Source organism: Terrapene carolina, unplaced genomic scaffold (genome assembly GCF_002925995.2).
Source record: "Terrapene carolina triunguis isolate 2854851 unplaced genomic scaffold, T_m_triunguis-2.0 Scaffold211, whole genome shotgun sequence".
Taxonomy (NCBI): Eukaryota; Metazoa; Chordata; order Testudines; family Emydidae; genus Terrapene; species Terrapene triunguis.
In genome coordinates, this window is record NW_020664562.1 from 38,261,959 (window position 1) to 38,272,419 (window position 10,461).

The 10,461-nt window shown below is 47.7% G+C and overlaps 1 protein-coding gene across 3 annotated transcripts in view; it reads right to left on the minus strand.

Moving 5' to 3' along the window:
• Positions 1 to 9,443, minus strand: part of LOC112115950 (ribonucleoprotein PTB-binding 2) — a 59,119-nt gene extending 49,676 nt beyond the window's left edge. For 2 of the 3 annotated variants that reach the window (XM_024213189.2, XM_024213190.2), the window contains exon 1: positions 9,222 to 9,427. In XM_024213189.2, coding sequence (XP_024068957.2) covers positions 9,222 to 9,422 — 201 coding nt within the window. In that variant the 5' untranslated portion in view covers positions 9,423 to 9,427. Of the gene's footprint in view, positions 1 to 9,221 lie in introns of all 3 variants that reach the window. The other variant, XM_024213188.2, reaches the window with a different exon arrangement.
• Between the last annotated feature and the right edge of the window lie 1,018 nt (positions 9,444 to 10,461).

A 10,461-nucleotide genomic window follows, 5' to 3' on the forward strand; every position in this document is an offset into this window, starting at 1 on the left:
AGGGCGAACAATTTATGAGTTTACCCTGTATAAGCTTTATACAGGGTAAAACGGATTTATTTGGGTTTAGGCCCCATTGGGAGTTGGGCACTGAGTGTTAAAGGCAAGAACACTTCTGTAAGCTGCTTTCAGGTAAGCCTACAGCTGTTAGGGGATGTGATTCAGACCTGGGTCTGGGTTTGCAGCAGGCTAGCAAGTCTGGCTCAAACCAGGCAGGGCACTGAAGTCCTAAGCTGACAGGGCAGGAAAGCAGGGGCAGTAGTAGTCTTGGCACATCAGTTGGCAGCTCCCAAGGGGGGGTTCTGTGATCTAACCCATTACAGCAGCATCATTAGTTGCCGGGCAGAGTCAGCCATGGCGGCAGTGTCACTTTTTTCCACAATGAATATAAACAAGTCATAAAAACCGAACACAACTATCTGACGCACACCTTGCTGCAATCCTGAAGGTTTCAACTGCTCAGTCACTGAGGCCAAACATCAACAAACTGACAGAACTGAAGCGTTGCCAGGTGTCTGGCAAACACTAAAAACTCTGGCAGGCGAAGAATTGTATAAAGTTGTATGACAGTTTTATTATTTCTAAGAAAACTGAAATAAAAAATACAATATAAACTTTTTCTTTTCTGAACACCGTCTTCAGTGACATTATTGGCCCACTGGGAGGATTTGAGGACTGGCACTGCCCCTAAGGTAAATTGAGTGAGACCCCTGCTGTAAGTGATGTTTGCTTTGAAGCCTGTATTTTCAAATACATTGGTTTCCAACAGTGAGTGGTCACAGTATCATGTAATTCAATTGCTGGCATACTGACTATGCTAATTTTCAAGTTTTGCCTCAGGAAGCAAAAGTGTACATGATGAACTTCCAATGACTTGTGTAGTTTTCCTTTGGGTTTCACGGCTTAATTGTTAACTTGTGAGTGGACTAAATTTCTCAGTCTTCAGAAACAAATATGGCAACCTTGGAAAAAAAAGGCTCTCTAGTATAGTCAGAAACTTCTTATATATCCTGTAGTGAAATTGTATCCATGGTACTGTACAGTTAAACATCCACTTAATGGTATACTGCTTACAATATAACATGCAAATCCTTGGACTCCCGAAAAGCAGTAATAAAGCCCCAATGAAATGGGCAAAGGAAATGCCCAAAGACACAAATAGTATTTCTTGCTATTGCAAACTCACAAATAAAAAATCTTATTTTGAAGCTCTTTTTAAAATAAACTTTAATTACATTAATAGCATTTTAAATGAATGACAGTGTGAGAAACACAGTTCAGAGTAGCCACCAAATTTAGCATTCAGAGGAAATTCTCTCATTCTGTGTGAAGTAATATTTTCTTTCCTTCTACTTTCTGCTCCCTCATTCCTACGAAGGGCAACGTGATAAGAGTGAAGGGACGGCATACAGGCTATGGCAAGGAGGAGTTTAAAAATCCCTTTCCACAACGAACTACCTCTGCAGACTTATCAAGCGAGGATAGGTTAACAAGAGCTTCTTGCAAGACTGCTTATCAGCTCTATTGGCTACAGGTACCTGATTGTATGAAGGGTGAGGATATGAGAGTTGAAAATGTACTGGGGGAAACAAGAGAGGGCTGCAGACTAAAGGAGAACAAGGGGATTTCCTCTTGCAAAGCATGAAACAAGCCCTGTCTTAAATACTTTATTTGGGAGACTCAACTAACCCATTCTGTTTGGTCAATAAACGGGCAGGACATTAATTTAAAACAGAATGAAACTTCTCATTGTGGATTCCTCTACCTCAGGCCAGGCACACAGAGTCCATTGCTTGATCTACCATTTCTCTGACCAGACTGTCACCTGCTCAAAGCACAAGATACCGCAGGAGGAGCATGCTTAGTAGAGATCTGTTCTAAATCTGGACTTGCTTATTAGACAGAAAAATAACCATAAGGAAACATGTGCCTTTTGCACTGGAAGGGGTCTATTCCACTGTGGTACCATCATCCTAAGGATGGAAGAAGAGAGCAGGTCCCTCAACTGAATGTGACAGAAGTAGTTAACCATGCAGTTCCTCCTCTCCTAAATATGTTCACCCACCATGATATTAACTGCAGGAATCTTTCCTTTGACAGTGGGTGCTCTGACCCGCCAGGTGAACACGACTAGGGCTACCTTACTGCCCACATATATGATCAAAGAGAGAACAAGTGGAGTTTTGGGGGCAGAGGTCTCAGCGAATGGCTAGCAATCCTAAAACTTTCCAGAAAAGTGAACTATTCAGGGCCACTTTATACTTTTGTATGGAAATAGTTTTCAGGAAAATAGTTCCTGATAAGGGATGCCCAGAGTAAAACAATGTCATGTCACTGATGTGCTTGTGCAAAACCCTACTACACATTTAATTAACCCCCTAGGTAGAGCTGTTATTTTGAATGCAAAAGGGCACAGTGTGCCGGAAGCGAGCAGCATCCCAGGGGGCGCTGTGCTTGAGGGGATTAACGCGTAAGATCCTTTGGGGTGCTGTATGAGAGAGGGTGAGTGAGGGGGGCACAGAGCAGAATCCCAAGGGGTAGTGTGCACAAGAGGGTGGGCCAGGGTTGGGCAGGATCCTGTAGGGCCCTGTGTGTAACGGAGAAAAGCCACTAAGTGGGAATCTCCAGGGGGACTCACTGTGTGCAATGGTGCAGGTGAGGGCAAGATCCCATGGGGAACAGTGTGGGGGAGGGAGGGACCCAGAAGGATCCCGCAGGAGTGCTATGTGCAAGGGGCTGGGATAGGGGTCATTGAGCAGGATCCTATGGAGTGCTTTGTGCTAGGGAGTGGTGAGGGGGCCTAAGCAGGACCCCATGGTGGGGGTTCCAAGGGGGATCCAATGGGGGAGTAAGGGGCAGGGGTTGGGCAGGATCCCATGCGGGACAGTGTGCGAAGGATGGGTGGGAGGCTCTGAACAGGATCCCCCTGGGGATAGTGAGGGGGGCTAAGCAGGATTCCATGGGTGTTGCGTGTGAGGGATTAATGAGGAGGCTCTGAGCAGGATCCCTTGGGGTAGTGAGGGGGAGCTCCAATCAGGATCCCATGGGGCACTGGGTGTATGGGTGGGGTTCAAATTGGGATCCACTAGCAAACAGGATCAGTCAATAGGGGAGTTTTGTGAGGGAGTTCTCCAGGTGAAGGAGAAGTGACTACGTGACCCTTGGGGTGAGTTTGTGGTCTGTTAGTTTGTTGTGTGCTTGCTTGGTTGCTGTTTGCCTGCTTGATTGAAGTTTATAGTGTGGTCTGTTTGGGGAGGCTGTGTGCTGAGCTTAGCGGCCTGCTAGGCAAGGATGAGAGCTTCCTACGGAGGCTGTAGTTTGCCATCCTTTGATTCCTAATCCCTTTAGGATCCCTTGGAGGGAGGGGGGGAGGCCTAACTCAGGGAGAACAGGGTTTTAATAAGTCAGCTCCTAAGCGACCACAGGAGCTCGCGAACAGGGGAGTTTTGCAAGGATGTTCAGCGAGGGGGTATGAGAGCCAGATACAGCTAATAAACATTCTCTAAACTTAGGCCAATCACAGCCCCCAAAAAAACAACAACACACACACCCGAAGAACAACTCTCTCTCTCACACACACACACAAAAGAAACCTTCAAGAGTAAAAAGAATGCAGGCATAAGTCCAGCAGCAGAGTGGGGCCTACCCAGTTTATTGCACGGAATGCAGCATGTATGATTATCTGCCTTGTGGGCAACTGGCATGTCTATGGATGGGGCTCCTGTTATTAGGAAGAGACAGGTAATAGTAACGGAGATTTGATCATTAGAAATATAGAGAGCTGGGTTTGCGATGAACCGCATGGTGAATTGCCTGCTCGGTGCAAAGGTTGCGGACCTCTCGAGACATCTAGACAGACCTATGTGCAGTGCTAGGGAGGAACTGGTGGTTGTGGTATATGTAGGTACCAATGACATAGGGAAAGGTAGGAGAGAGGTCCTAGAGGGCAAATTTAGGCTACTAGGTAAGAGATTAAAGTCCAGTACCTCCATAGTAGCATTCTCTAAAATGCATCTAGTTCCACATGCAAGGCCAGTCAGACAGGCAGAACTGCAGGGTATCATTGTGTGGATGAGACAATGGTGTTCGAAGAGGGGTTTATTAGGAACTGGGGAACCTTTTGGGAAAGGAAGAGCCTATATAGGAAGAATGGGCTCCACCTAAACCAAACCAAAACCAGATTGTTGGCATGTAAAATTGAAAATGTTATAGAGGAGTTTTTAAACTGAGGGCTGAGGGAAAGCTGACAGGTGTTGAGGTGCACATGGTTCAGATAGACACATCCCTTAGGGGACGATTTATTAAAGGGGCTAGTTTATATCCTTACTAGGAAAGGATAGAAGTTGATAAAGTACAGATAAGAACTGAAAAGAAACAGTCAATGAAAAAGAGTCCCATTCAACGATATCACATTAAGGCAGACAACTATATATTGACAAAAGTTATAAGTGCTTATTTACAAATGCAAGAAGCCTAAATACTAAGATGGGTGAATTTGAGTGCCTGGTATTAAATGAGGATATCGATATAATACGCATCACAGAAAGTTGGTGGAATGATGATAAGCAATGGGACACGGTAATACCAGGGTACAAAATATACAGGAACGATAGGCCACGCTGGTTGGGGAGTGCCACTATATGTGAAAGAAAGCATAAAGTCAAATATAATAAAAATCTTAAATGAATCAAACCGAAGCATAATATCAGTATGGATAGAAATTCCATGCTTGAATAATAAGAATATAGCAGTAGGAATATACTACCAGTCACCTGACCAGGATGATGACAGTGACTGTAAAATGCTCATGGAGATTAGAGAGGCAACAAAACCAAAAACCCCAATAATAATGGGGGATTTCAACTATCTCCATATTCCCTGGGAATCTGTCACCTCAAGATGGGATGCAGAGATGAAATTTCTAGACACCATAAATGACTGCTTCTTGGAGTAGCTTGTCCTGGAACCCACAAAGGGACAGGCAATTCTTGATTTAGTCCTTGATTTAGTGGGGCACAGGATCAGATCCAAGAGATTAATATAGCTGCAGCGCTCGGCAATAATGACCACAATGTACTTAAATTTAACATTCTTTCGGGGGGGTGGAGGGGAATTACCAAAGAAACCCAGCCCAGGAGATTTAACTTCAAAAAAGGGAACTACACAAGAATGAGGAAGGTACTTAAATGAAAATTAAAGGGAACAGTCACAAAGAGTGAATTGCCTGGAAGATGCATGGAAACTTTTAAAAAACACTATAATTGAGCCTCAAACTATTTGCTTACCCCAAATAAAATAAAAACAATAAGAGGACCAAAGAGTGCCATCATAGCTAAACAACAGTGTAAAGAGGCAGTTGGAGACAAAAAGACATCCTTTAACAATTGGATGTCAAATCCTACTGAGGACAAAAGAAAGGAACATATACTTTTACACTTGACTTGTGAGAGTTTAAGTAGGCAGACCAAAAAAGAATTTGAAAAGCAACTAGCAAAAGAAAACAAAACCTAACAGCAAATATTTTTTAAGTACATCACAAACAGGAAGCCTGCCAAACAATCAGTGGGGCCACCGGACGATCAAGTTGCTAAAAAGGCACTCTAGGAAGACAAAGTTGTTGATCAGATGCAAAATGAAATTTTTGCATTGGTTTTCACCGCACAGGATGCGACGGAGGTTCCTCTACACCTGAGCTATTTTTTTAGATGACAATTCTGAGGAACTGTTCCAGATTGAGGTGTCAACACAAGATGTTTTGGAATAAACTGATAAATTAAACAGTAATAAGTCACTGGGATCAGATGGCATTCACCCAAGATTTCTGAAAGAACTCATATAGGAAATTGCAGAACTACTCATTATGGCATGTAACTAAGCCCCTTCATTTTCAGTTTAAACCAATTTTTACCAAAAAAAAATCCTAGGTTTTACAGAAAGTATTATTCAGTTTTTTCTGATTTTCACCCTATTTTTGTATCATGCAAATATATAAAAAATAACTTGTTTTATTAGGAAAATACAATACATTGCATGAGATATATGTATTACGATAATAATCTGTGTGTATATGCAAAGCTGGTTGTTGAAGTAAGGTTATATCTTAGTCTAGAAGAGAGAGACAAACAGGCACACAAGCAAGCTCGGCGTGCACATCTGAACGTACTGATGAATCTCACGCACACCCCGTACATATTTCAAGCTGTTAGCAGATAATAGTTTAAAGATTTGACACACTAAAATGAGAAGTATCAGAATACGTTTCAGAACACAAGGAAGTACTCAAAAGTTAAAAAAAAAGAAAAAAAAAGAGAGAGGAAAGGATGAAGATGAGTGCATGCGCTGCAAATGGTGTGCCCCAATTATTAAATGTAAATATTTATAAGTTCTATGTCTACAACAGTAAACTGTTTATTCAAATGCAAACTCAGAGGTGGCATTGTGTTGAGTTCTCTTTTAGTTCTGCAGCAAACCACACTGATGAACAGTATTCAATGCATTAATCTACTGAATACTTTTTTCTCGTCTTTCCGTCCACCAAAATAAACTCCGATATTTACCCAGAAAAATCATTAATAGTTTTTTGCACTGATTTTCACCTTTTGTTGTTGTTGTGGTAATAAACACTGATAAATTCCTGGGAAATATTGAATGAGATAAAATCTGAAAACGAAGGGCCCTATATCACTTAAGTATCAGATGACCAATCTAACGCTGATTTTTTTAAAAGAGGTGATCCTGCCAAGTAGAGGCTGGTAAGCCTAACTTCAATACCAGGCAAACTGGTTGAAACTAGTAAAGAACAGAATTATCAAATACATAGATGAGTACGATATTTTGGGAAAGAGTCAACATGGCTTTTGTAAAGGGAAACCATACCTCATTAATCTATTAGAATTCTTTGATGGTCAACAAACATGTGGATAAGAGTGACACAGTGATACAGTGTACTTTGGACTTTTAGAAAGCCTTTGACAAGGTCCGTCACTAAAGGCTCTTGAGCAAAATAGGCAGTAATAGAATAGGAAGGAAGGTCCTCTCATGGATCAGCAATAGGTTAAAAGATAGGAAACAAAGGATAGGAATAAATGGTCAGTTTTCACAGTGGAGAGAGGTAAATAGCACAGTCCCCCAACGATCTGTACTGGGACCAATGCCGTTCAAAAGATTCGTAAGTGATCTGGAAAAAGGGGTAAACAGTGAGGTGACAAAGTTGCAGATGATATAAAATTACTCAAGATAGTCCAAAACTGACTGCGAAGAGTCACGAACGGATCTCACAAAAGTGAGACTGGGCAACACAATGGCAGATGATATTCAATGTTGGTAAATGCAAAGTAATACACATTGGAAAACAATCTCAACTATACATACAAAATGATGGGGCCTAAATTACCCGTTTCCTCTCAAGAAAGAGATCTTGTTGTCTTTGTGGATAGGTCTCTGAAAACATCTCCTCAATGTGCAGTAGCAGTCAAAAAAGCTAACAATGTTAGGAACCATCAGGAAAGGGATAGATAGCAAGACAGAAAATATCATCATGCCACTATATAAATCCATGGTATGCCCATACCTTGAATACTGCTTGCAGTTATAGTCGCTCCATCTCAAAAAAGATATATTAGAATTGGAAAAAATACAGAGAAGGGCAACAAAAATGTTTGGGAGTATAGAACAGCTTCCACACAAGGAAAGATTAAAAAGACTGGGAATGTTCGTCTTAGAAAAGAGACTACTAAGGGGGATACAGAGGTCTATAAAAACAAGAATGGAGCAAGTGAATAGGGAAGCATTATTTACCCCTTCACATAACACATGAAACAGGAATGAAATTAATAGGCACCAGGTTTAAAACAAACATAAAAAAGAACTTTTTCACACAATGCTCAGTCTACCTGTGGAACTCCCAGAGAATGTTGTGAAGGTCAAAAGCATAACTGGGTTGAAAAAAGAATTATGTAAATTCTTGGAAGAAAATCGATGGCTATTAACCAAGATGGTCAGGGACATAAACCCATGCTCTAGGTCAGAGATCCTCAAACTTCATTGCACTGCAACTCCCTTCTGACAACAAAAATTACTACATGACCCCAGGAGTGGGGACCGAAGCCTGAGCCCTGCTACCCCATGTGTATGGTGGGGGGCAAAGCCAAAGCACAAGGGCTTCAGCCCTGAGCTGGGGCCTGTAACCTGAGCCCTGCCACCCCGGGCCAAAGCTGAAACCTGAGCCCTGCCACCCAGGGCTTGAAGCCCTGGGGCTTCAGCTTTACGCCCAGGCCCCAGCAAGTCTAAGGCCAGCCCTGGTGATCCCATTAAAACAGGATCACAACCCACTTTGGGGTCCCAACCCACAGTTAGAGAACCGCTGCTCTAGGTGCTCCTAAACCTCTGACTGCCAGAAGCTGGGACTGGATGATGGGATGGATCACTCGATAAATTGCTGCTCTATTCTGTCACCAGCCATGTCAGAAAACAGGATAGTACTGGGTTAGATAAATCATTGGTCTGACTGAGCATAGCCATTCGTATGTTCTTATCCTGTGGGATGCCATATGCTAGGGGGAAAGGGGGCTTGGCAGGATCCTGTGGGGAGCTGCGCATGGGGGCGGAGGGAGGACTCGGAGCGGGACCCCGTGGGACTCTGTGTGCGCGGGTGGAGGGGGATCCCACGGGATGCTGTGTGCGCGGGGGAGCTCAGAGCGAGACCCCCATGGGCGGTTGTGTGCGGGAGGGGCTCAGAGCGGGACCCCCCCATGAGGTGCTGGGGGGAGGGGGGAAGAGCTCAGAGTGGGACCCCCATGGGGTGTTGTAGTGGGGGAGAGCTCGGAGCAGGACCCCCATGGGGTGCTGTGGGGCGGGCTTGGAGCGGGACTCCCATGGGGCGCTGTGGGGGGGGGGTGCGCGGAGCGGGACCCCCATGGGGTGTTGTGTGCGGGGGGGTGCTCGGAGCGGGACCCCGAGGGACGCTGTGTATGGGGGGACCTAGGAACAGGACCCCCATGGGGTGTTGTGGTGGGGGGGGCTCGGAGTGGGACCCCGAGGGGCGCTGTGGGGCGGGGCTCGAACCGGGACCCCGAGGGGCCGGGCGATGTCGAGGATCCGCTCTCCAGGTCTCCCCTTTGGGCGGGCACGGGAATGGTGGCCGTCTCCTGCCTGCCCGGTGCAGGCTCTGGGGTCCCCCCAGCCCGGCTGGCTCCTCTCCCGGAGCGGGGGCGCCGCGGTACCTGGCTGCTGCTCTCCTCGGGCAGGTTTCTCAGCAGGACCTTGCGCCTGTTGCTCAGCTCCCGGCGGGCGCTCTCCAGCCGCATGGCGATCTCGGGCGGGCGGAGGGGCGCCGCGCTCCCGCCGAGCTCCGGCTGCGCCCCCAGCACCGGCTCCCGCTGAGCCCCGGACAGCTCCGTGCCCGGCTCCGCTGCTGCCGCCATCTTGCAGCCAGAGAGAGACATCCCGTCTGGCCGGCGAGCCCGCAGGGGGAGGGAGCCGGGCAAGGGGCGGGCGGGCCAGCGGGGAGGGGCAGCCCGCTGCGGCGGCTAGGAGAGTCCGCGGGACTCAGAGAGGGGACCAGAGCCAGGCACCACGGTTCGCCTCCCCGAGCCTGGGACACTAGTGCTCCGCGCCCCTCTCACCCACCCCTCAGCCTCCCCTCACACACCCTGAGCCTGGGGCACCACTGGTCCCCGACCCCCACTGCTCCTCCCCCCCGTGCACCTACCCCCCATTGCTCCTCAGCGACCCCCACGCTCCCCTCCCCCGTGCTCCCCGCCCCCCATTGCTCCCCCCGTTGCTCCTCAGCGACCCTCGTGCTCCCCGCCCCCCACTGCTCCGCGACCCCCATGCACCCCCTCTCAGCTCGTCCCCTCCCCCACTGGAGCCTGGGGCACCACTACTCCGCGCCCCCCATGCACCCCGTTCCCTACTGCTCTCCAACCCCCTCGCATCCCTCAGCCCACCCATCCTCCACCCACAGCCCGAGCCTGGGGCACCACTGCTTCGGGTCCCCCGTGCACTCTGACCTCTATGCATCCTTGAACCCAACCTCACTCCCTCCCAGTCTGAGGCACCCCTACTCCCCGTGCACCCCGACTCCCATAACTCTCTGCCCCGCACATCTCAGCCTCCCCCATGCACCCTCAGCTCACTCCTCCCACCCTAGGATGCCCCTCCTCTGCCTCACCCCCATGCCCCCCTGATCCTGCCCCTGTACATCTCTGCCCTCTGTACCCCCGGTTCCCTCTGAGCCTGGTACACTCTGCACCCTCATCCCTGGGCCATCCATACCCCACTGTTCCCCACTCAACCCCCAGACTGGGACTCCACTTCTCCCTGGGTACCCCTCAAGACCATCTCCTCTGACCCTGGGACCCCACTGCTCCCCACACCCCATGCCCCCTTCACTTCCTCCCACCCCCACTGAGCCTGGGATCCCACTGTAGCACCCAACCCCACTGCACCCAGTAGACGCCT